Genomic DNA, 20,511 nt, shown 5'->3' with positions numbered 1-20,511 from the left:
CATTACAGCATACTAACACATATATATGGAATTTAGAAAGATGGTAACAATAACCTTATATGCAAAACAGAAAAAGAGGCACAGAAATACAGAACAGACTTTTGAACTCTGTGGGAGAATGTGAGGGTGGGATATTTCAAAAGAACAGCATGTATACTATCTATGGTGAAACAGATCACCAGCCCAGGTGGGATGCATGAGACAAGTGCTCGGACCTGGTGCACTGGGAAGACCCAGAGGAATCGGGTGGAGAGGGAGGTGGGAGCGGGGATCGGGATGGGGAATACGTGTAAATCTATGGCTGATTCATATCAATGTATGACAAAAAAATAAAAAAATAAAAAATAAAAAAAAGAAGCTTAGGGCTTTCCCAGTGGCTCAGTGGGTAAAGAATCTGCCTGCAATGCAAGAGACAGAGGAGACATCATGCAGGTTCCATCCCTGGGTCAGGAAAATCCCTTGGAGAAGGAAATGGCAACCCACTCCAGTATTCCTGCCTGGGAAATCCCATGGACACAGGAGCCCGGTGGGCTATAGTCCATGGTGGGGGTCGCAAAGAGCCCGATATGACTGAATGACTAAGTACACACACACATCATCATCATCAAAAATCTTATGCAACAAGGGAGGAGGGAGAGAAGGAGGCAGCTGTTAGGATGAAGAGGCTGGGTCAAAGGAAAGGGCCATTCTGTTTGTTTGCTGTTTAATTTTTGCTCTTAAAGTGGAGAAATTTGAACACATTGACATCAGCAAACAAAAGCCACGGGGATAAGAGTGAAAAAAGGTGAAGAGACAGTTGAGGATCAGGATCCAGGAGGAGAGAAGAGAAGGTGGGAGGTGAGATGGGAGCTGATGAGCGGACTGCAGACATCTGGAGGTGCAGCGGCAACAGCTATAAGGCATTCCTTCCAGTCGCCTCTATTTCCAATTATGCATGTTTTTAGCCATGTTCCCTTACCTTGAGGTTGTCACTCAAAGCCAGGGCTTACTCTTGCTCTGGACCACGGGTTCGAGTACCTTCTATTTCCAAGAGGAAAGTTTCTTCTCATCTCTGAAGACAGAAAGGGAATATACGGGCTCTGTCATTCACATCTAGACCTCAGACAACGCAAGACTGAGTGACTATGCGTTAATGAGAAGGACTGTGAGCAGCACCACCTGCGCCCCTACTGCCAAGAGGCTCCCCAGGAACACGATGACCTCATCTTCCTTGTCAAGTCTCCCTCACTCTTGTCCCCGTGGTGTTACAGCTGAATGTGTCTCCGTAAGCCCTCGAGGGCAGGGACTGTCACATTGATCCCTCAGTCCTCCGTGGGATCTGCCCGGGGCCTGTCACACGCATTTGTTGAATTAAATTGAATTGTCATATTCAAAGCAGTCTCTGAGATGGCTGCACATCTGAGTCAATGATGGCCCCAAAGCCCAAAATGATTTTAGAATTCAGCTCTGGGATTATCTTCCGAGGAATATAAAAAGGATCTGTCACATTAATTTATATCCACATATATATGTATATGTCCCAAATGACATCTTCCCAGTGTGGTAGCCAGCCCCCAAGATGGACACGTGGTGGTATTCACAGTCTTGAGTATTCTCCCACATCAGACCAGGGTCAATGTGTGTGGTTAGTAAACTATGCAGAAGTGATTCTATATCACTTGCAAAATCAGGAAATAAAAGACTGTGTGTCTTGGATGCTCTGTTGCTCATTTGGTCCTCTCTCTCCCTCTCTTTCTCATCATGTTCTCTGGCAGAAGTCAGTTTTCATGCATTGAGGACACTCAGAAAGCCCTGTGGAAAGGCCCGTATGCTAAGAAACCAAAGCCCTCAGTCCAATAGCCCCCAAGAACTGAGCCCTGCCAACCACCACCTGAGTAACCTTGGCAGTGGGTCCCTCAGGCCCAGTCAAGCCTTCAGATGAGGTCTCAGCCATGGTCGATAATTTCCCTGCCACCTTCTAGACACTCTGAGCCAGAAACACCCAGCTAAGCTACTGCTGGGTTCCTGACCCAGAAACTATCAGACAATAAACATTTGCTGTTTTAAGCTGCTAGGCTGTATGGTCATTTGGCACACTGCAATAGATGGACATGAATTTGAGCAAAACTCCAGGAGTTGGTGGAGGACAGAGGAGCCTAGCGTGTTGCAGTCCATGGTGTCACAAAGAGCTGGACATGACTTAGCAACTGAACAACAACAATAGATGACTAATGCACCCAAATTGGTTATTAATCTAATTAACTGAGTTTATTTCCAAAATTAAATCCAAGAGCACAAGCTTTCCACCACTACAGAGACTCAAAAGAATGGGCCCTAGACTCTGCAGGTAATTCCAAAAACAAGTGTTCAAAACTGTTCTCAGTGGTGGTCACGTTGTTAGAATAACTGTATTTCCTTCAAAATGGCACACCAAAGGAGGTCTAAACTTAGGCACTTCTTGTAAACAAGCCTCATATTGTAAGCTTTAGTACTTCAGATAAATTGGGAGTATGCTGAAGGATGGTCAGATGTTGAGTTCAATAAAACATTAATACCTGTGTTATTGTAATAGAGAACTCTGATCAGAGAGTAAATTTCACAATTTTTCTGGAAAGTGGCCTGGAAAAAACAGAAACCAGAGTCTGACGGATCTGTCTCTAGGTCCTGTGTCTGCCACTCCCCACCTGAATCAAAGTTTTACATCGGCCGTGAAGCCTTGAAGACGCTACAGAAGCTCACTAAGCCTCAGTTTGCTCATCTGCAAAATGGGAAGGAACATAGTGTTCCTGTCAAGGTGGTTGTGAAGCGGAAGGAGAAAACTGTCAAACATTTAGTAGAGGGTGAGTATTTTGTGTCACAACAAGCATCATGAGTTGTTACCCACTTCTTTTGTGAGTAATACTCCTGGTTTATAGAGCCATCATGATGGTTAAATGAGAAAACTTACTATAAAAGGGAGAAACTAAATAACTGATGGCTCTGTCTGCTTGCTGAAAAGTACAGTTGAAGGTGGAGGGTAAAGAGGAATTCATAAGAGCTTGGGATTTTTAGAAAATGTTGCAGCCTGGGACAGGAGGGAGGTCAGTGCTAATTTTCTCAGCCAGATTTGATACTTTGAATCCTGATAAATTTCAAGTGAGTTTTAATGCCTCAAAGTCAGCTTTTCATGATGTGCAAAACAAGTTTATGCAGGACAGTTCTTCTCATTTTCCTTTAAAATATTTTGTATTTCAGGGGTTTATCTCCTATGACATGGCTTCAGTGCATTCTGGCTTCATCAAAAGAGGATGTGTTGGTATCTGGCAGAAGAAAATGGGACCACTTACCACGTGATCGTTCATAAAGCGGTTCACCTCTGGATCTGTCAGGAGTGAGACCTGTAACACAGTAATAGTCATAAGGCAATTATGACTGCCCACTTCTGGAACATTCTATGATTTTATTACTGATGCCACAAATACACCTTTCCTGCAAGGAAGCGGTGGAAGATCACCAAGGGGTTTCACTGCCATCAGCTCCAATAGAGAAAAATCCTCTCATTTACCTATTTTATCAATAGGTAAAAATGGTTTCTGCTTCCCTGATGGCTCAGTGGTAAAGAATCTGCCTGCAATGCAAGAGATGTAGGAGATTTAGGAGGCTCTGGGTAGATCCCTGGGTCAGGAAGTTCCCCTGGAGGAAGAAATGGCAGCCCACCCCAGTATTCTTGCCTGGAAAATTCCATGGACAGAGGAGCCTGAGAGGTTACAGTCCATGGGGTCACAAAGAATTAGACACAACTGAGCTCACATGCAAAAATGTTTCCTAAGCCAAAGAACACTAACCTGACCTGACTTCAAGTGATAGACTGCTTATGAAGGGGAAACGGAGAGCCCTCCCTCTCCCAAGCAAGATTCTAGAAGGGATGGTCAGCTCTGGTGACCTGGCTGGAGGGTTACAGCCCCAACCAGTCAGATGAGGCCTAGTCCAGATCTTTCCACATATGCACTGTTTCATGTGTGTGTGTGCTCAGTCATGTCCAACTCTTTGTGACGCCACGTAGTGCAGCCCACCAGGCACCTCTGCCCATGGGATTGTCCAGGCAAGAACACTGGAGTGGGTTGCCATTTCCTCCTCCAAGGGATCTTCCCAACCCAAGGACTGAACCTGCATTTCTTACATCTCTCATATTGGCAGGCAGATTCTTTACCACGAAGCCACCTGCGAAGCTCATGTGTCATTGCATACCTGAGTCCTAAAACTGGTCTTGCACCCAGGAAGGAACAAGCATGTTCAAGTTGGGGGACCATCTTAGGGTGAAAACCAGCAACTGTCCTGCCTAACCAGCAGAGATGTTAGAGCTGTGAAATGGAAGTATGTCTGGAAAGTCTCTGCATAAATGAAAAGAGTTGCCTAAATGAAGAGTTGTGTCATTTTTGCCTACTGTTAAGAAAGGAGCAAAAGCAAATGTTTATTTTCCATAAATTCTGTCATTGTACAAAGCTTATATAGAGCTATTTCCAGTTCTAAATGACTCCCTGATAGAGAGCTTCAATATGAAGTTAATTCATGAAAAAAATATTAAAAAGATCTTAATGTTAAAAAGGTCTCAACTTACCAAGCAGGTAACTGTTTCTTGATGTAGAGGATCCCAGGATATCCCCAAAAAACATCTAATTCAGGCATCGGTGTATGTCAGCACATGAAAGAGAAAAAGGAAAGACACTACAAAATATGCAACCATTAACTGGAAGACTCATACAACTTTTTAATGAAATAAGGCAATAAGCTATATTAGATAACTTTAATTAATGTATGGTTTTGAACGTATTGGTGTTTAGTCACTGAGTCGTATCTGACCCTTTGTGACCCCATGAACTGTAGCCTGCCAGGCTCCTCTGTCCATGGGATTTCCCAGGCAAGAACACTGGACTGGGTTGCCATTTCCTTATCCGGGAGGATCTTCCCATCCAGGGGTTGAACCCATGTCTCCTGCACTGAGAGTGCTGAGTCTTAACCACACTGGACCACCAGGAAAGTTGGATGAACCACTGGGCTTATGAAGCAAACTCAGGGATAAATATCAAGGCCTGACCTCTCTCCCTAACTTGACTGAACTCTACTCCAGACCTCCTGCATCAGCAGCGGGTTCTTTACCCTTGAGCCACAAGGGAAGCCGTGTGTGTCCAAAAAAGTACATGGGGAAGAACAACTTACATGAAGTTTAAATCATCTAAAAAGATTTCCACTAGACTCAAAATGAGCCCCAGATGTGGACCAGAAAGAAGGAACTTCATTACATGGACTTGCAGACAGACTGTGTTCAGGTCAAATTTTGGAGTTTTCTTTCTTTGAAGTCCTCGTATGTGTTCAATAGGAAAGTTGTGCACGAGAAGTCTTCATGAAGCCACCAAAAGTCCAGTGAAGTGAAAGTTGCTCTGTCGAGTCCGACTCTTTGCGACCCCATGGACTGTAGTCCATGGAATTCGCCAGGCCAGAATACTGGAATGGGTAGCCTTTCCCTTCTCCAGGGGATCTTCCCAACCCAGGGATCGAACCCAGGTCTCCTGCATTGCAGGCGGATTCTTTACCAGCTGAGTCACCAGGAAAGCCCATGAAAGCCCAGAGCCACAAGTAAGGCAGCTGTTTGGCTCAAAACCTTTCTTGCAGGTGTCTGGGCCACCTACCTGTCACCCTCTCCATCCGTAACAGCCAGTAAGCCTGCTGGCCTTTGTCAGCATGACTGATCTAGGAGGGGACACAGTTCAGTGGGGAAAGAATAACTTTTCAATAAATGGTGCTGAGGCAACTGGATATCCACATGCAAAAGGATGAAGCTGGATCCCTTCCTAATCAAAGCAGGCCATGAATCTCAATGAAAGGCTCAGACAAACAACAAGAGAAAAAAATAGATCAATTTGACTTCATTAAACTTTAAAACTTTTGTTCTTCAAAGGGTACCATCAAGAAAGAAAAAAAACCTTACAGATGGGAGAAAATATTTGCAATTTTTTTGGAACTTATATACAAAATATACAAAGAACTCTTCCTGCTCAACAACAAGAAGACAAATAACCCAATTTAAAATTGAAAAAAGATTCAAGTAGACATTTCTCCAAAAAAGATATACAAATAGCTGATCATTACTTATTAGTGAAGTGAAGCCGCTCAGTCATGTTCGACTATTTGCAGCCCCATGGACTGTAGCCCACCAGGCTCCTCCATCCATGGAATTTTCCAGGCAAGAGTACTGGAGTAGGTGGCCATTTCCTTCTCCAGAGTATTACTCATTAGGATAATGCAAATCAATATCTTAATGAGAAACCACTTCACATCCACTAGAATGACTCAAATAAAAAGACAGACAATAATGAGTGTTGATAAGGATGTACTAAATTGGAACTCTCATATATTGCTGATGGAAATATAACATGGTATAACTATTATGGAAAACTACTTGGCAGTTTCTCAAAAATTAACACATAAAGTTAGTTTATGCTCCAGAAATTCCACTTGTAGGTGAATATCCAAGATAGATAAAAATACATGCCCGCACAAAAACTTGTACATGAATGCTCACAGCATCATTATTTAAAACAGCCAAAAAGTAGAAACAACCCCAATTTTGATCAACTAACGAATGGATAAATCAAATGTGGTTTATCCATACAGTGCATTGTTATTCCACCACAGAAAAAGTACTGATACATGCTACAACATGTATGAACCTCCAAACATGCTGAGATAAACCAGTCACAAAAGAACACATATTGTATGCTTCTGTTCATATTAAATGGCCAGAAAAGTAACTTCATAGACAAAGAAAATATCAATAGATTAGTGGTTACTGAGTGTTGGAAAGAATAGGGTAAGAGGAAGGGGTATTGGAGTTTCTTTTGGGGATGATAAAATGTTCAGGATTTAGATAGCAGTGACAGTTGTACAACATTTGAATATACTCAAAACCACTGGGTGAATTGTACACATTAAATGGATGAATTGTATGGTCTGTGAATTATACTTCAGTAACAGCACTATTTCTTTTTAATGAGACACATGACCCAAGCCAGGCCAATGGTAGGGATGCCAAGAAGTTAGAGAGAAAGGCTCAGTTTGGAGGATATGAATCTGGAGTGGCTTGTAGTCTTGCCTCCTGCTGCAAGGAGAAAACTCATGAGCAGTAAGAGGAGGGGAGAAGGAAAAGATGAATGTGGCATCAGTAGTGTTGACGGTCCCTAAACTGAGTCATCCGCAAGCACAACTCCTCCCATTCGCTCTGGGAATGTGAGCCAAGGCATTCCCTCATTTTGGCTTGGACCACTTCTAGGTGAAGTTCTATCATTTGAAATGGAAGAGAGTAAACAAATGAAATACTTGTAACTCTCCTCCCCCGAGTTCAGAATTCCTGTTCATTCTTTTTCAGTTTCTCCTTTTGGACTGTTTTGGGCCTCAAGGCTAAACTCTTTCAAACTTCATCCTACCCACTCCAAATCAGACAGATTTGCTCAGTCAAGTCCATTCACCAAGCTACAGATGTTAGCATTGCAATCATGTGGTTGACTGACGTGCCATATAGAAATTGTTTACCCTTTACATACTTCTCTTACAAATTTAAAAAATATAAAAATACATAAATATATTTAAATATAGACATAATATTAAAATATTTTAAAATAATTAAAACTACCCATAATTTAAATATTTATTGGTTAAGAGAGAATATTATCAATTTTAGAAATTTATTTCTTCAAACCTTTTAACAAAGCTTTTGAACTTATTATAATTATGTGGTGAAAAACCCAAGTTTTCTATATTAGAGACACTTTCTTTTACTTTATTCTTGTCAGATATTTTCCATTTGAACTAAGTCTTATTTTATAATAATTGGGAATTTTTGGTCTTATTCTCTATTTTTGGCTTCCATCTTTCTTTACATTATATTTCTTTCTCTGGAAATTCTTTTACTATCTACATATGTTTTTCAAGCGGTCTTTATATTCATTACTCTGAGAGGTTATTTTTTTTTTCAGTTTTCTTTTATTTCCTACTTCCAACAATGATTTATTTGTTCTTTGTCTAAATTCATCCCATTCGATTGTCTTTCGTGTTTGTAGTACCACCATTTATTTCACTGAAAATGGTTAACAGCTGTCATCTAATTTTTCTTCCTGTTTCATATAAGAAATCTATTTTAGAGTTTCCAGGAATTACTTTAAACCTCCATCTGCTTTCTCCTCTTTCTTTCAAATTGCAGAATCATTTAATTTAAGGAATTTTTTATTTGCTCATACTCTTTTACAGTTTCCTAATCTTTGAGGGAAAGCAACCTGGGAGTTTATTTTAAAAATTGTGTTTGTTTCAGGGACTAACTTTCTATCAGAGTCTTCACACAAAAGTTGGGATTGGAAGAAAAGTGAGTAGCTTTCAGTCTGCGATGAGAAAATTGCAACAGGTTTGTGGGCTGTGCAAGCAATCAGAATCAACTTCCCAAATCGGAGATGGAAGAGGGATTAAACTGGGGCCCACTTGTCAATTTCTACGGTGTTAAAGGTCTCAGGAGAACCGGCATCCCTGTCTCGGGACATTCACCTCTAACTCCCAGCTCTCCTTAGCATCCGCTCTCACCTGCCCTGCCAACCCCCATCGCTCCATTCTTACCTAGCTCCAATCTGTTCTCCATCTATTCTGTCACCTCCCTACTTAGAATTCTCAAGTAGCCCCAAGCCAAGGATCCTGACAAGACCCACAAGGTCTACCTTGGCCAGGCTTGGGTCCTCTCCAGCCCCACCTTCTGCCCTTCTTCTCACATTCTGCTCCCAGTTACAATGGATTTCTGTCCATTTCCATCCGTCAGCTTAGCTTCTCTCATGCTCAGGAACTCCGTCATGCTCTCCCTGGGCTTGAAGTCTCTCCCTCCCGCCCCTCCACACCCCGTGCACTTCATCCTGAGGTCACCCACTCTCTAGTTTCTCTGGAAACCTACTCTGCCCCACGTGCTCCCATCCTCCCCCTGTGTGTTCCCAAAAGCCTGCCTGGTAGTCAGGGTAGCCCCTGCTTAACGGACACCCCAGACTGGTCTACAGACCCCACAAGGGTCAGGGCTGTGCTTTTGTTGCTCCTGGTTGTCTCCTGGCTTCCCCCACATAAACCACAAAGTCAACACAAAATGTTTGTGACATGACGCTTGGTCCTTGTCACTTCTGGCTTAGCTTGGTCTGGCGTGCACCAGCGTGTCAGCTGTGAAGCTCATGTCACTTCCTGAATTCCTTCCTGGAGTCAGACAGGAGGCCCTGGGTGCCTGAACTAGCACCAGGGAGACACGATGTGGGGGAAATCACCCGGAAATCACCCGGAGATTGACCCCCAAACATCGCCAGTGAGAACAAGATCGGTCAACAAGGTTATGTTCAACGGAACATTTTTGCAGAATTCTCCTTATAACACTAAAACCACCCCTGTGGTGTTGGAGAAGACTCTTGAGAGTCCCTTGAACTACGAGGAGATCCAACCAGTCCATCCAAAAGGACACCAGTCCTGAATATTCATTGGAAGGACTGATGCTGAAGCCGAAACTCCAATACTCTGGCCACCTGATGCAAAGAACTGACTCATTTGAAAAGACCCTGATGCTGGGAAAGGTTGAAGGTGGGTGAAGAGGACGACAGAGGATGAGATGGTTGGATGACATCACTGACTCGATGGACATTAATTTGAGCGAACTCCAGGAGCTGCAGACGAATAGGGAAGACTGGCGTGCTGCAGTCCATGGGGTTGCAAAGAGTCGGACACAACTGAGCGACTGAACTGAACTGTAACAGGAGTTCCTAGTCATGAGTGTCACTCCTTCCTAACTCTAAAACGGACTTCCATATTAAATATGTAATGCCCGGGTCTTCCTGGCAGTCCAGTGGCTAAGACTTCATGCTCTCAGTGCAGGAGTCATGGGTTCATTCTCTGGTCTGGGATTTAAGATCCCACATGCCAAATTGTGAGGCAATGAAAAAATAAATAAACAAATATGTAGGGCCTGTGTATGTTCATAATAGAGAAACATTACTTTTATGTGTAATTCTTAAAGTTGAAATCTTTACTCTTCTCATGTAATTTTCACTACAGATTTAAACCTTGAAAAAATGAATAAAAGTATAAGTAGAGAAAGATGTTGTTCAGATTTGGCTTTGTAATGGTAGAAACATCTTTAAATAGCAGTGAAGGATAGATTATCCCATTATGAATAAGCAAACATATAACAGTTATGCTTTTATCCCAAGCTAGAGTACAGAGATTTCCTTCTCATATCATATTCCTTGTATCATATTACATGTATCATATTGGCAAAATTTCTTCCTCAGTTTTATTGTATGTGTTTAATTATTGACTAAACTTCTACCCAGTATCAAACATTGTCCTAGACAATAAAACAAATATTCCCTGCCCTCATGAGACACATACTTCAGTAAGAAATATAATTCCAAGTCAAAATTTTACATGTTACTGATTTCTCAGTATTATTGCAGATGATTATCAATGCAATTGAGGGAAAAAGATGTGTCCTGTCATTTACTGAGCATCTATTATGTGCTAGACTCTGGACCGTGAACTTACTTGGTTTCCTCAACATCCTATTGGGTGGTCTTTATTACTGGCATTTAACAGATGGAGAAGCCTCAGATCATGGAGATTAAATATCCTGAACTAGATTGCAGAGCTAGTAAATGAACACTCATCTATCAAAAATGCCCCCCTTTATTCCACTAAACCAGAGAGGCAGTGAACTGCATGCTTAAATCTAGAACTTTTGCTCATTGTTTTCTTAAGCTCATGTTCAAAATCTTATAGAGATAGGATTGGAAGAAGTAAGGGATAATGAACACGAGTTTGCAGGTTCAGACACTTGCCCAGGCACCTAGGTGATGGTCCAGCGACTCTATCACACCTTGAGGGATGCCAAGCCCCTGTGCATACCTCTTCACTGCTGCTGGACCCGGAGCTGGAGGACCAGTGGCAGCGAACCCACACATCCTGCGCACGCTCAGCAGACATCTGCACGGTGCTTCTGCAAACTGCTATGGGCTGGAAAAGGAGAAACAGTGAGTTCTTTGCCCAGCAGCTCGTGTAAATGTTAGGACCTCCCCACGAAATCAGGCAACATCATAGCGCTTGGCACAATGGTGCAAACAGAAAGGAAAAATTCAGTCATTTCATTTTTCCAAAACAAAAACGTCTCAAAACCTAAGCAGAAGCAAACAATGACTGAAACATCTTTTAAGCATTTGCTACATTACAAGTCCCCTGGAAAGCAAGCATTCCCTTCCTGAGCACTGAGCTGGTTACCTTGCATGGTTTCCCATGAGAACAAGAATTGGGAAGATCCCCAAAGGCCTCTGCTCTGCTCTCCCTTGGCCTCAGATTTCCTTCAGATGCTAGTGACACTCAGGTTTGGGGTGTTTGTGAAAAAATCACAGGGAAAATTTCCACAGAACAACAAAGGAAAGGGTCTTCTTTTCAGAATTGATGTTGCTATGTAGCAAAACAGACGTCATCACACCAGTAAAATAACAAAATGCTGACACCCTTGGAACAACACCTAGGAGAGTGAGTCTGGGGTGCTGGTGCTAGCCTGTGCAGGTGGGCTCCTTCCCCTGGGGATAACCAAGCATGGGGCCATGTGCTGGTCACCGGAGAAACAGGACTGACCAGGCTACAGTCCTGACCCCCGTGGAGTGCAAGCTGGTGGGGGAGAGGGATTTTTGCATGACAGTCAACTACAAAACATGCACCTCGCCCCAGGAACACAACTGGCATTTTGAATTCATTTAAGATAGAATGTGAAACGTCTCAGGGATTTTCCTTTGCTATTGGTCCCTTTGTATTCACTTTGCCTGGCACCATTATTATACCCATTTTAAAGAGCAGAAAACTGAGGCAACAGGGGTTAAATGATTTGCCATGATTATTCAGGATGGCAGACTCCAGAGCTTAAGTCCTTGACCACAGAGTCACAGGGAACAGCGTGGACACAGTTAATGGTGCCTAGAAGGGTGGCCAGACACCAGACATGGCCAAGACCTCAGTGTGACTTTGAATAGCTCCGGTTGTTGGAGGAAGGCAGAGCTCCCTCGCATTTGTTTCCAGGCTGGTAGCCTTTGCCCCACACTCACCACGTGGTAGCCCCTCTGGAAGTCACAGGTGGCGGGGTCTGCCTCAGATTCCTTCCTGCATGTCGTCTCTTGAATCCTGAACTCTAGGTCCATGGTCAAGCTGTCCTCGTCCAGGGCGTTGACCTTCACAAAAACAAAGTGGCAGCTTGCTACAGATGTGTTTCTGAAGGTCACATGCTAGAAATGTTTCTCCCTGCACAAGAAAAAAGGTGCCAGAATCTCCCACCACTAAAGCTTTCAATTGTCACGGCAATTCAATTCAATTCAATTCAATTCAATTCAATGTCAATTCATTCACCCAGTTCTGACCCTCATCCTGAAGACCAGGGGAGGAAGCGCTCTACAAAGGTTCATAGGACTTCACTGAGACCACAGAACCAGGACGTGGGTGTCCTGACTCCAAGCTTCTTCTGATGACTTCCCTTTACCGTGGAGCCTCATTATTTACCAATTCCATACTTGCAAATTTCCTAAAATGTATATCCAACCCCAAGTCAGTCCTGGGTGCTGTCACAGCCGCTCATGGACATACACTGAGCTGCAAAGAACTTGAGTGGGCCGATGCACACACTCCTGCCCAGGGACAGACAAGGTGATGCTCTCTTCCTTGTCCTGGCTCCCAGACTGTATGCAAGTCATTTTTATGGTCCATTTTGTGGCATGCTTTTCTCATTTTTGTGCTTTTCCTTGGTGACCTTGCTGTTGAAATTGGCCCCCAAGCCTACTGCTGACAAGCTGTCTAGTTTCCAAGTGCAGGAAGAATGTGATGTGCCTGCCGGAGAAAATACGTGTGTTAACTGAGCTCTGTTCAGGCCTGAGCTATAGTGCTGTTACAGTGTGCATGCGCGTGCGTGCGTGTATGTGTGTGCGTGTGAGCACACACACCTGTGCTCAGTCGTGTCCGACTCTCTGTGATTCCATGGACTGTAGCCCACCAGGCTCCTCTGTCCATGGGATTTCCCAGGCAAGAATACTGGAGTGGGTTGCCATTTCCTCCTCCAGGGGATCTTCCCAACTCAGGAACTGAACCTGCGGCTCTTGCATCTCCTGCATTAGCAGGCAGATTCTTTACCACTGGCGCCACCTGGATAGCCCCTACAGACCACTTACAGATGGAGAATAAAGGGATGCTTTGCTTTGGTGACAGGCAACAGGCTCCAAGCTTGGGATGGGGCTGGGGGTCCTCGTGTCTCTTTCTGACACAGAATGAGGAAGGCTGATACAAGCAGAGTTCTCTGAAAACAAGCAGGACTAAAAACTCACTCTTGCCATTATTTCCCACCTTGTTTATTGATAATTTTTAAATATTAGATACTAAATATGAATCTCATTAAACAAGTAAAACCTCGTCTATCAGCTGGAGCGCATTGTTCAGGTTCTCTGCCCCCTGTTCCCCCACCCGCCCCCTGCTCCCACCATCGTCCCCTCCTCCATTATGCTTCCGCAATTTTCCTTATAGCAATCTGATGAAAGCAAACTGGCAGGACAAAGGCATAGTTTAAAAGATGCAAATGTGGGGGGTTTGAATACTGATCATTTTGTTGAACTGTGAGATTATTTTGCAACCTTTTTTGCATCTCTAAGCACAACTCCAGAATATGGAGAAAAGTCTAATAGCTCTGCTTTTTCATTTGAATTCACTTTCAGCCAATTTCTTCTCTGTGTTTTTTGAAAAAGGTAAGACAACCCAAATACTCAACAATAAGAAATCAACTGAAGAAAATCCCAAACCCAGCATTATGGCTGAAATAAAAATGCAGTACTCTATAATCAGTGTTACAGTGTGGTCCTGTTTTTCTTTAAAAATGTATTTTATACCCACATATGAAGAAAAAAAGATTCAAAAAACATCCGGCCACGTGTCTGTAGTGGGTGTCTCAGAGGACTGAATAGTAGATGTTACTTCTAGTTTTTTCCTTCTTGTTGAGTCTTGTGACTCTTTATACTAAGTATATTCTGATTTTTTTATTCTTCAAAAAGAAATAAAAATATATAAGCCATAAAAGGCCAGTAACAATTCCTTTGGAGATTATAATGTTTAATGTTATATGTCCACTTAGCTGGGCCACAGCGTCCAGATCTGTGGTCAAATATTAGTCTGGATGTTTCTGTGAAGGTGTTTTCGGATGAAATTAAAGTGGTGGGCTTTGAGAAAAGCCGATTACTCTTCTTCCTGTGGGTGGGCCTCGTCCAATCAATTGAAGGCCCAAATAGAACAAAGACTGACCTTCTCCTCAGCAGGAAGGAATTCTGCCAGCAGATGGCCTTCAGACTTCACCTGCAGTGTCAGATCTTCCCTGGGTCCCCAGCCTGCTAGCTCCCCCTGCAGACTTTGGCTGCACCAACCCTCCACAACTGTGTGGGCCAATTCTTTAAAATCAATCTCCCTGCCCATCTGTCTCTCTCTCTCTCTCAGTTCTGTTTCTCTGGAGAAGCCCAACTAACACGGAGATCACTTGGGTTTTTCAAACTAAGCCCTTAAGATTGAACAAAGAGTAAATCTCGGGTATAGCTGCCTAGAATAACGTATGAAGACAAAAAGCAAAAAATGAAAAGAAAAGGAAAGGTAAAAGTGGACAAGAAGGGGCGCAGACACAGAAAGGGTCCCAAAGCTTCTGTGGCTTTGCCCCGAATGTCCCGGAATCCATCCACTCCCCACCCTCCTGGGGCCAAGAGGCTCGGTGCCACCAGCGGTCATTGCCCGCTTCCCACAGTCCCTGTCTGGGCCTCCTCCCTCACATCCCACCTCAGAGATCTTTGGAGGTCTTCTCTCACTCTATTTAAAGCTCCACCCCTACTCCCTGCAGGGCGTAGTTCCACAGCTGGAGGTTCTCCTACCTGAGTCTAAGCTCAAATATGGCATCTCTGTGGATACGTCTGCCCATCTGACAGCTGCCCCAGCCCAGACCCATCCCCCCATCCCCCTGTTTTATTTTCTCTACAGGACTCTCCACTCTCTGAGACTTCCTTCACTTTTTTATGTAATTTCACCCCATTCTCCTCCATCTCCTTCTTCCCTCCCCCCCCCCGCCCCCCTCTCTTCCTCTCTCTGCAATGGGCTCTGAGCTCCACGGAAGTGTCAACTACAAATTGGCACTTGCCATCTACCTGTGGACTGTAGTCCACCAGGCTCCTTTGTCCATGGGATTCTCCAGGCAAGAATACCAGAGTGAGTTGCCATGCCCTTCACCAGGGGATCTTCCCGACCCAAGGAGTGAACCCGTCTCTTAAGTCTCCTGCATTGGCAGGCAGGTTCTTTACCACTAGCACCACCTGGGAAGCCTATTATCTACCTCTACAAAGATTAAATCAAGTGCCGCTGCAGCTGTTGACCTTCAACATGTCTTGAAGGAGTTCCGGGTGGAGAGCAGAAAGGAGGCACTCGGTACTCAGGATAAAACTGGCAGGACATGTCTTCAGAGAGTTAGATATTCTCAGGAGCTGATTTTATGAGCCCAATTCTTATATCTCCTCTATCTAGAAAAGCACTAAAGTCTTTCATGGTGATGACTGTTTCTCCTGACTAGCAGAAACTTCCTGAGACAAGCAGAAACTTTCTAAAAAGTAAATGTGCTTGACTGCATGTATTCCCCCTTTACCAAAATCACATATATACTGTCCTTCCCTGCTATCTCTTTGGAGCTTTTTCTCAAAGCTTTCAAGGTACTGTTTCCAGGGCTGCAGTCCTCTTTTTGCCCCAAATAAAACTTAACTCACAACTGTCACGTTGTACATCTTTTTAAGTCAACACAAGCACAATCTGGTCCAGCCTCTGTCTTCCTCGTCCCCTGGACAGGGTCCATGTCTACCTTGTCTTTCTCTGCTTGTGTGCACTGAGGGAACAGTCTGAATGAGCCTGGTGTTGAGGAGCAAGGAAATCTTCATGACTGAAGTCCCATTTCCCCACATTTCCCTATCCTTTTCTAAACTTGGAGCCCAAGGGATAAGTTATTCAAAATCAATTGTAACAGTATTTAATCCAGGTCTGCTGGGAAAACCCAATGGTTCTTAACCCTGATTACACATCAGAATGACCAGGAAACATGTGAGAATGTGAGCCCCACCCTCAGAGACTGGAACTTAATGAGTTACCCTCCCTTTTGGACATCAAGTATATTTCTTTCTTTTTTTATTTAGATTCTTTGCCCATATAGGCCATTGCCAAGAGGCATCAGGAATATTTCAGTCTCTCAGGTGATGCTGGGCAGATCAAGAATCACTGGGCTTTCCAGATACTTGTTTTTAAGCCACACCATGTGGCAAGCAGGATTAGTCCCCCCACCAGGGACTGAACCAGTGCCCCATGCATTGAGGGTGTGGAGTCTTAACCACTGGACCACCAGGGAAAACTCATGAACCACTGGACTTATGAAGCAAACTCACAGATAAATATTGAGGCCTGACCCCTCTCCCTAAGTCCACTGAACTCTACCCCAAACCTCCCACATATACACAAACATGACAAAACCACTTATTTCCTTTGGACATATTCCTAGAAATGAAACTATGAGATCAAAAGTTATATTTGCTATTTTTAATGTTTAACATGTTTATAAATATGCTTAATGCATATTTCCAAATTGCTTCCCACTTATTTCCTTTGGACGTAGTCCTAGAAATGAAACTATGAGATCAAAACTTATATTTGCTATTTTTAATGCTTAACGTGTTTATAAACACTCTTAACGCATATTTCCAAGTTGCTTCCCAAAGATAATCTTACCAAGTTACCCTCTCTCTAGCAATGTTTGAGATTTCCCTTTTTCTCTTCTCCTTCCTTTTCACCTTGGTATTTTAATTCTGATTTTGTTGGCTGTTAGAGAGGTGACCCATTTTCTCCAATGCTTCGGGTGCATTTGTATTCCTCCTTTTGTGAGTTGTTTTGTTTGGCACCATCAGTGCGAGGGATCCGTTCCTTCATCTCTTTCCTGAGCTCTTTGCTTGACTCTGAGCAGATCTCCTGGGTCTACTGTTGTGGGGGGAGCGGGGCACTGGTATATTTGAGGCCATCTTTAGGTCATTTGTAGAAGGCATGACTAACACATACTCCTTTCCCTATTTGGAACCAGACATGCAGATGACACCACCCTTATGGCAGAAAGCGAAGAAGAACTAAAGAGCCTCTTGATGGAAGTGAAAGAGGAGAGTGGAAAAAGTTGGCTTAAGGCTCAACATTCAGAAAACTAAGATCATGGCATCTGGTCCCATCACTTCATGGCAAATAGATGGGGAAACAGTGGAAACAGTGGCAGACTTTTTGCGGGGGGAGCTCCAAAATCACTGCAGATAGTTACTGCAGTCATGAAATTAAAAGACGCTTACTCCTTGGAGGAAAAGTTATGACCAACCTAGATAGAATATTAAAAAGCAGAGACATTCCTTTGTCAACAAAGGTCCATCTAGTCAAGGCTATGGTTTTTCCAGTAGTCATGTACGAATGTGAGAGTTGGACTATAAAGAAAGCTGAGTCCCAAAGAATTGATGCTTTTGAACTGTGGTGTTGGAGAAGACTCTTGAGACTCCCTTGGACTGCAAGGAGATCCAGCCAGTCCATCCTAAAGGAGATCAGTCCTGGGTGTTCATTGGAAGGACTGATGCTGAAGCTGAAACTCCAGTACTTTGTCTATGTGAAGAACTGACTCATTGGAAAAGACCCTGATGCTGGGAAAGATTGAAGGTGGGAAGAGAAAGGGACGACAGTGGATGAGATGGTTGGATGGCATCACCGACTCAATGGACATGAGTTTGAGTAAACTCTGGAAGTTGGTGATGGACAGGGAGGGCTGGCATGCTGCAGTCCATGGGGTCACAAAGAGTCAGACACAACTGAATGACTGAACTGAACTGAACACATACAATAAGAAGCAAAATGTGAACCACTTCTAAAAAGAAAGAAGCTTCACCAGGACAGATCAAAAGGGGAGAGTTTTCCTTCCATTGGCAGAAGAGGGAAGTTTTCATGGCAGAGACATGGTGATGGAACTTGGCCAGTGAATTTGAATAAAGAGAAAAGACTGGAAAGAAACAAAATTAGGCAGAATTCCAGAGAGAAGGCAGCCTACCGGAAGTGGAGGGGCATCTCCTACTTGTGCTCTCATTAAGGATCCCACACATAGGTGTGTTTATTTGCAGGTGCCTGTGTGTTTGGGCTCAGATGTCTGATACCAAGATGGCCCCATGTTCTGGAATGTGCTCTGGATGATGACACCTCATGCTAGCTCCTCTCCACTGGCCAAATTTCTGTGGTATCAGTAACTGGTTCTCTCGGGAGCTGTCCTCAGGCTCTTATTCACTTAATTAACTACTAACTTTCTTCTGTAGCAAGCACTAGGTAAATTACAAGTGAATCTAAACTGTCCATTTGCAAGCTTGGCAAAAGGACACTGATACCCACTCCCCAACACATGGATTTCATTAAATGCGAAAGATGGAAGCCAATACACCAGTGTGGGGGGGAGAGGTTTTTTATTCCGTCCAATACCCTTCCAGAAGGCACTCTCCCTCTGGCTTGGCTGCTGACCACATATGTCTTCCAGGGTCTCCGCACTGCGACAGCCAGGCCAAGTGACTGACCGTGTCTACAGCAGCCCAGTTCTGGGCAGGGTGCCTTGCTAAAGCATCATCTTTGTGACCTATGACCCAATTAGAAAAGACAACTGGGGACAATTCGATACATTTCCTGGGAATATGGAATGAGAAACTGAGCCATTTTCTGAAGAAGCAGGGTCAAGATGAATGTATTGATATTTCATTTGGAGACTGGAGCTATGGAGCCAGCAGCTGTGTGCCCTTCACAGCACTATGGTGGTACCCAGTGCTTCCCAAATAGCTCAGTGGTAAAGAATCTGCCTGCAATGCAGGAGACACAAGAGATGCTGGTTCTATCCCTAGTTTGGAAAGATCCCCTGGAGGAGGAAATGGCAAACCACTCCAGTATTCTTGCCTGAAAAATCCTATGGACAGAGGTATCTGGTGGGCTATAGTCCAAAGAGTCACAACATGACTGAGCACAGATGCATACAAGGTGGTACCCCAGAGGGATGGGAGAGGCGTGCATGAAGGTGGAGAGGAAGCAGTGGCCCTCTGACCTCTGTGAGGAAGCAGGCATTGCCTGGACCCCTGGTCACGTCTCCTTGGTTCCCACTTTCCCAGGTGGCCTGGCTGTAAGGAGTTCTCACTCTTAGGACCTGGAACCTTGTAGAAGCTCCCCACCTCTCATCTTAATCTTAACTCTGCTGGAGGATATTTCTATTCCCCCTTGCAGAAGACAATATGCAAGCGGTGAAATCACCCGGGACCCAGCGAGGGGAGAAACGACTGCTGTCTAGTTTCTCACTTCCTTTGAAGGATAATTCTGTGTTTGTTTCTTTGCCAATCATGGTCTTAGTCATTGGAAGCCCATAAAAATTCATCTTTTCCCCATTTCCCCAAGCTAACAGGAAACAGACGATTACCAAATTGACAAAGGAAAGTGGATTTCTTTGGCTCAAAAGCCAGAATTTATTTCCTATAAGTATTAGGAGCAGAACTGCTGAACTTGAAAAGGCCTCATTTCTAATAAACAAGCAGGTTTTAATAAACGTCTCAGAAAGAACCATAGGGACTTTCGGTCTAGAAGCACAGGGTAACATCTGGAAACAGGAAATGAGGCCAGAGGGAAGAAAACTGCAAGAAGAATCAGGCTTCCGAGGTAGCTTCAAGAGCTTTATGACAATTGTAATTAAATCCTTTCTGTCTCAAAAAAAGAATGTGAAAGAGATGAGTAGCTGTTATTTTTTTAAACTGGAAAAATTTTAACATGTACCCCCAAAAAACGACAAGAGGAAAAAAAAAACAGAATAGTATAGAGAAGAGGTAACAGGCACTTACTCTTTTAATTGAGCTTCTGAACGCCCGAAACAGATAGGGGCTCAGTGACTGGGAATTCACTTTTGCCACAGAGGCGCTGAGAGCCTCCTTCAGGGAAGCCGGGTCATAGTCGTACAACGGGAAACCTGGGCACACAAGCACACACGGACCCAGTGAGTCAGGAAGCAGGGTCCAGACGGGGCTACATCATCAAGGGCAGGCAGCCCCGGTCCCCAAGCTCCGTACCTGTACAGGTCCAGTGATTCATTCCAAGGACAAATATCACCAACATCTTCATCGCCATCTTCTCCATTCTGGGAAGAACAATTTTAGTGCAGAGACAGGGAGATTGTCTCCGTGCCTTTGAGGTTGACCAGTTATCCTGAAAGCAGCTGTTTATCAGTGTGACCTGGCTTGGTCTCTCCAACTGGAGCAGACGGCGGCTTCAACAGAGACACCAATTGATCCTGGGATCAATATTTACTTCTGGCTTTTCCAACGGACAAGGTCCGGTTGGAGGCCACTTTTGAAGTTTGGACCTCAA

General features: G+C 44.0%; 1 protein-coding gene across 1 annotated transcript; it reads right to left on the bottom strand.

The window, feature by feature from the left end:
* Positions 1-968: 968 nt before the first annotated feature.
* SPP2 (secreted phosphoprotein 2) lies at positions 969-20,286 on the bottom strand. The gene is made up of 7 exons (XM_061120121.1): positions 20,214-20,286; positions 19,989-20,113; positions 12,120-12,242; positions 10,924-11,031; positions 4,577-4,631; positions 3,306-3,356; positions 969-1,051 (listed from the first exon to the last, which is right to left on the bottom strand). Exons 1-7 carry the CDS (start codon positions 20,278-20,280, stop codon positions 969-971), a joined length of 612 nt encoding a protein of 203 aa, XP_060976104.1. The 5' UTR covers positions 20,281-20,286.
* Positions 20,287-20,511: the final 225 nt, after the last annotated feature.

Source organism: Dama dama, chromosome 20, assembly GCF_033118175.1.
Source record: "Dama dama isolate Ldn47 chromosome 20, ASM3311817v1, whole genome shotgun sequence".
Taxonomy (NCBI): Eukaryota; Metazoa; Chordata; class Mammalia; order Artiodactyla; family Cervidae; genus Dama; species Dama dama.
The sequence above is the reverse complement of the archived record's forward strand: the minus strand, read 5'-3'. Positions and strand labels throughout refer to the sequence as shown.

Excerpts from the sequence above, each read along its gene's own strand:
- SPP2 (XM_061120121.1), bottom strand. The coding sequence starts at position 20,280 with ATGGAGAAGATGGCGATGAAGATGTTGGTGATATTTGTCCTTGGAATG. Across the intron at positions 4,632-10,923 it reads GGTCCAGCAGCAGTGAAGAG|ATGTTTTTTGGGGATATCCT; the intron begins GTATGCACAGGG and ends TGCCTGAATTAG. Across the intron at positions 3,357-4,576 it reads AAGAAACAGTTACCTGCTTG|GTCTCACTCCTGACAGATCC; the intron begins GTAAGTTGAGAC and ends ACTGTGTTACAG.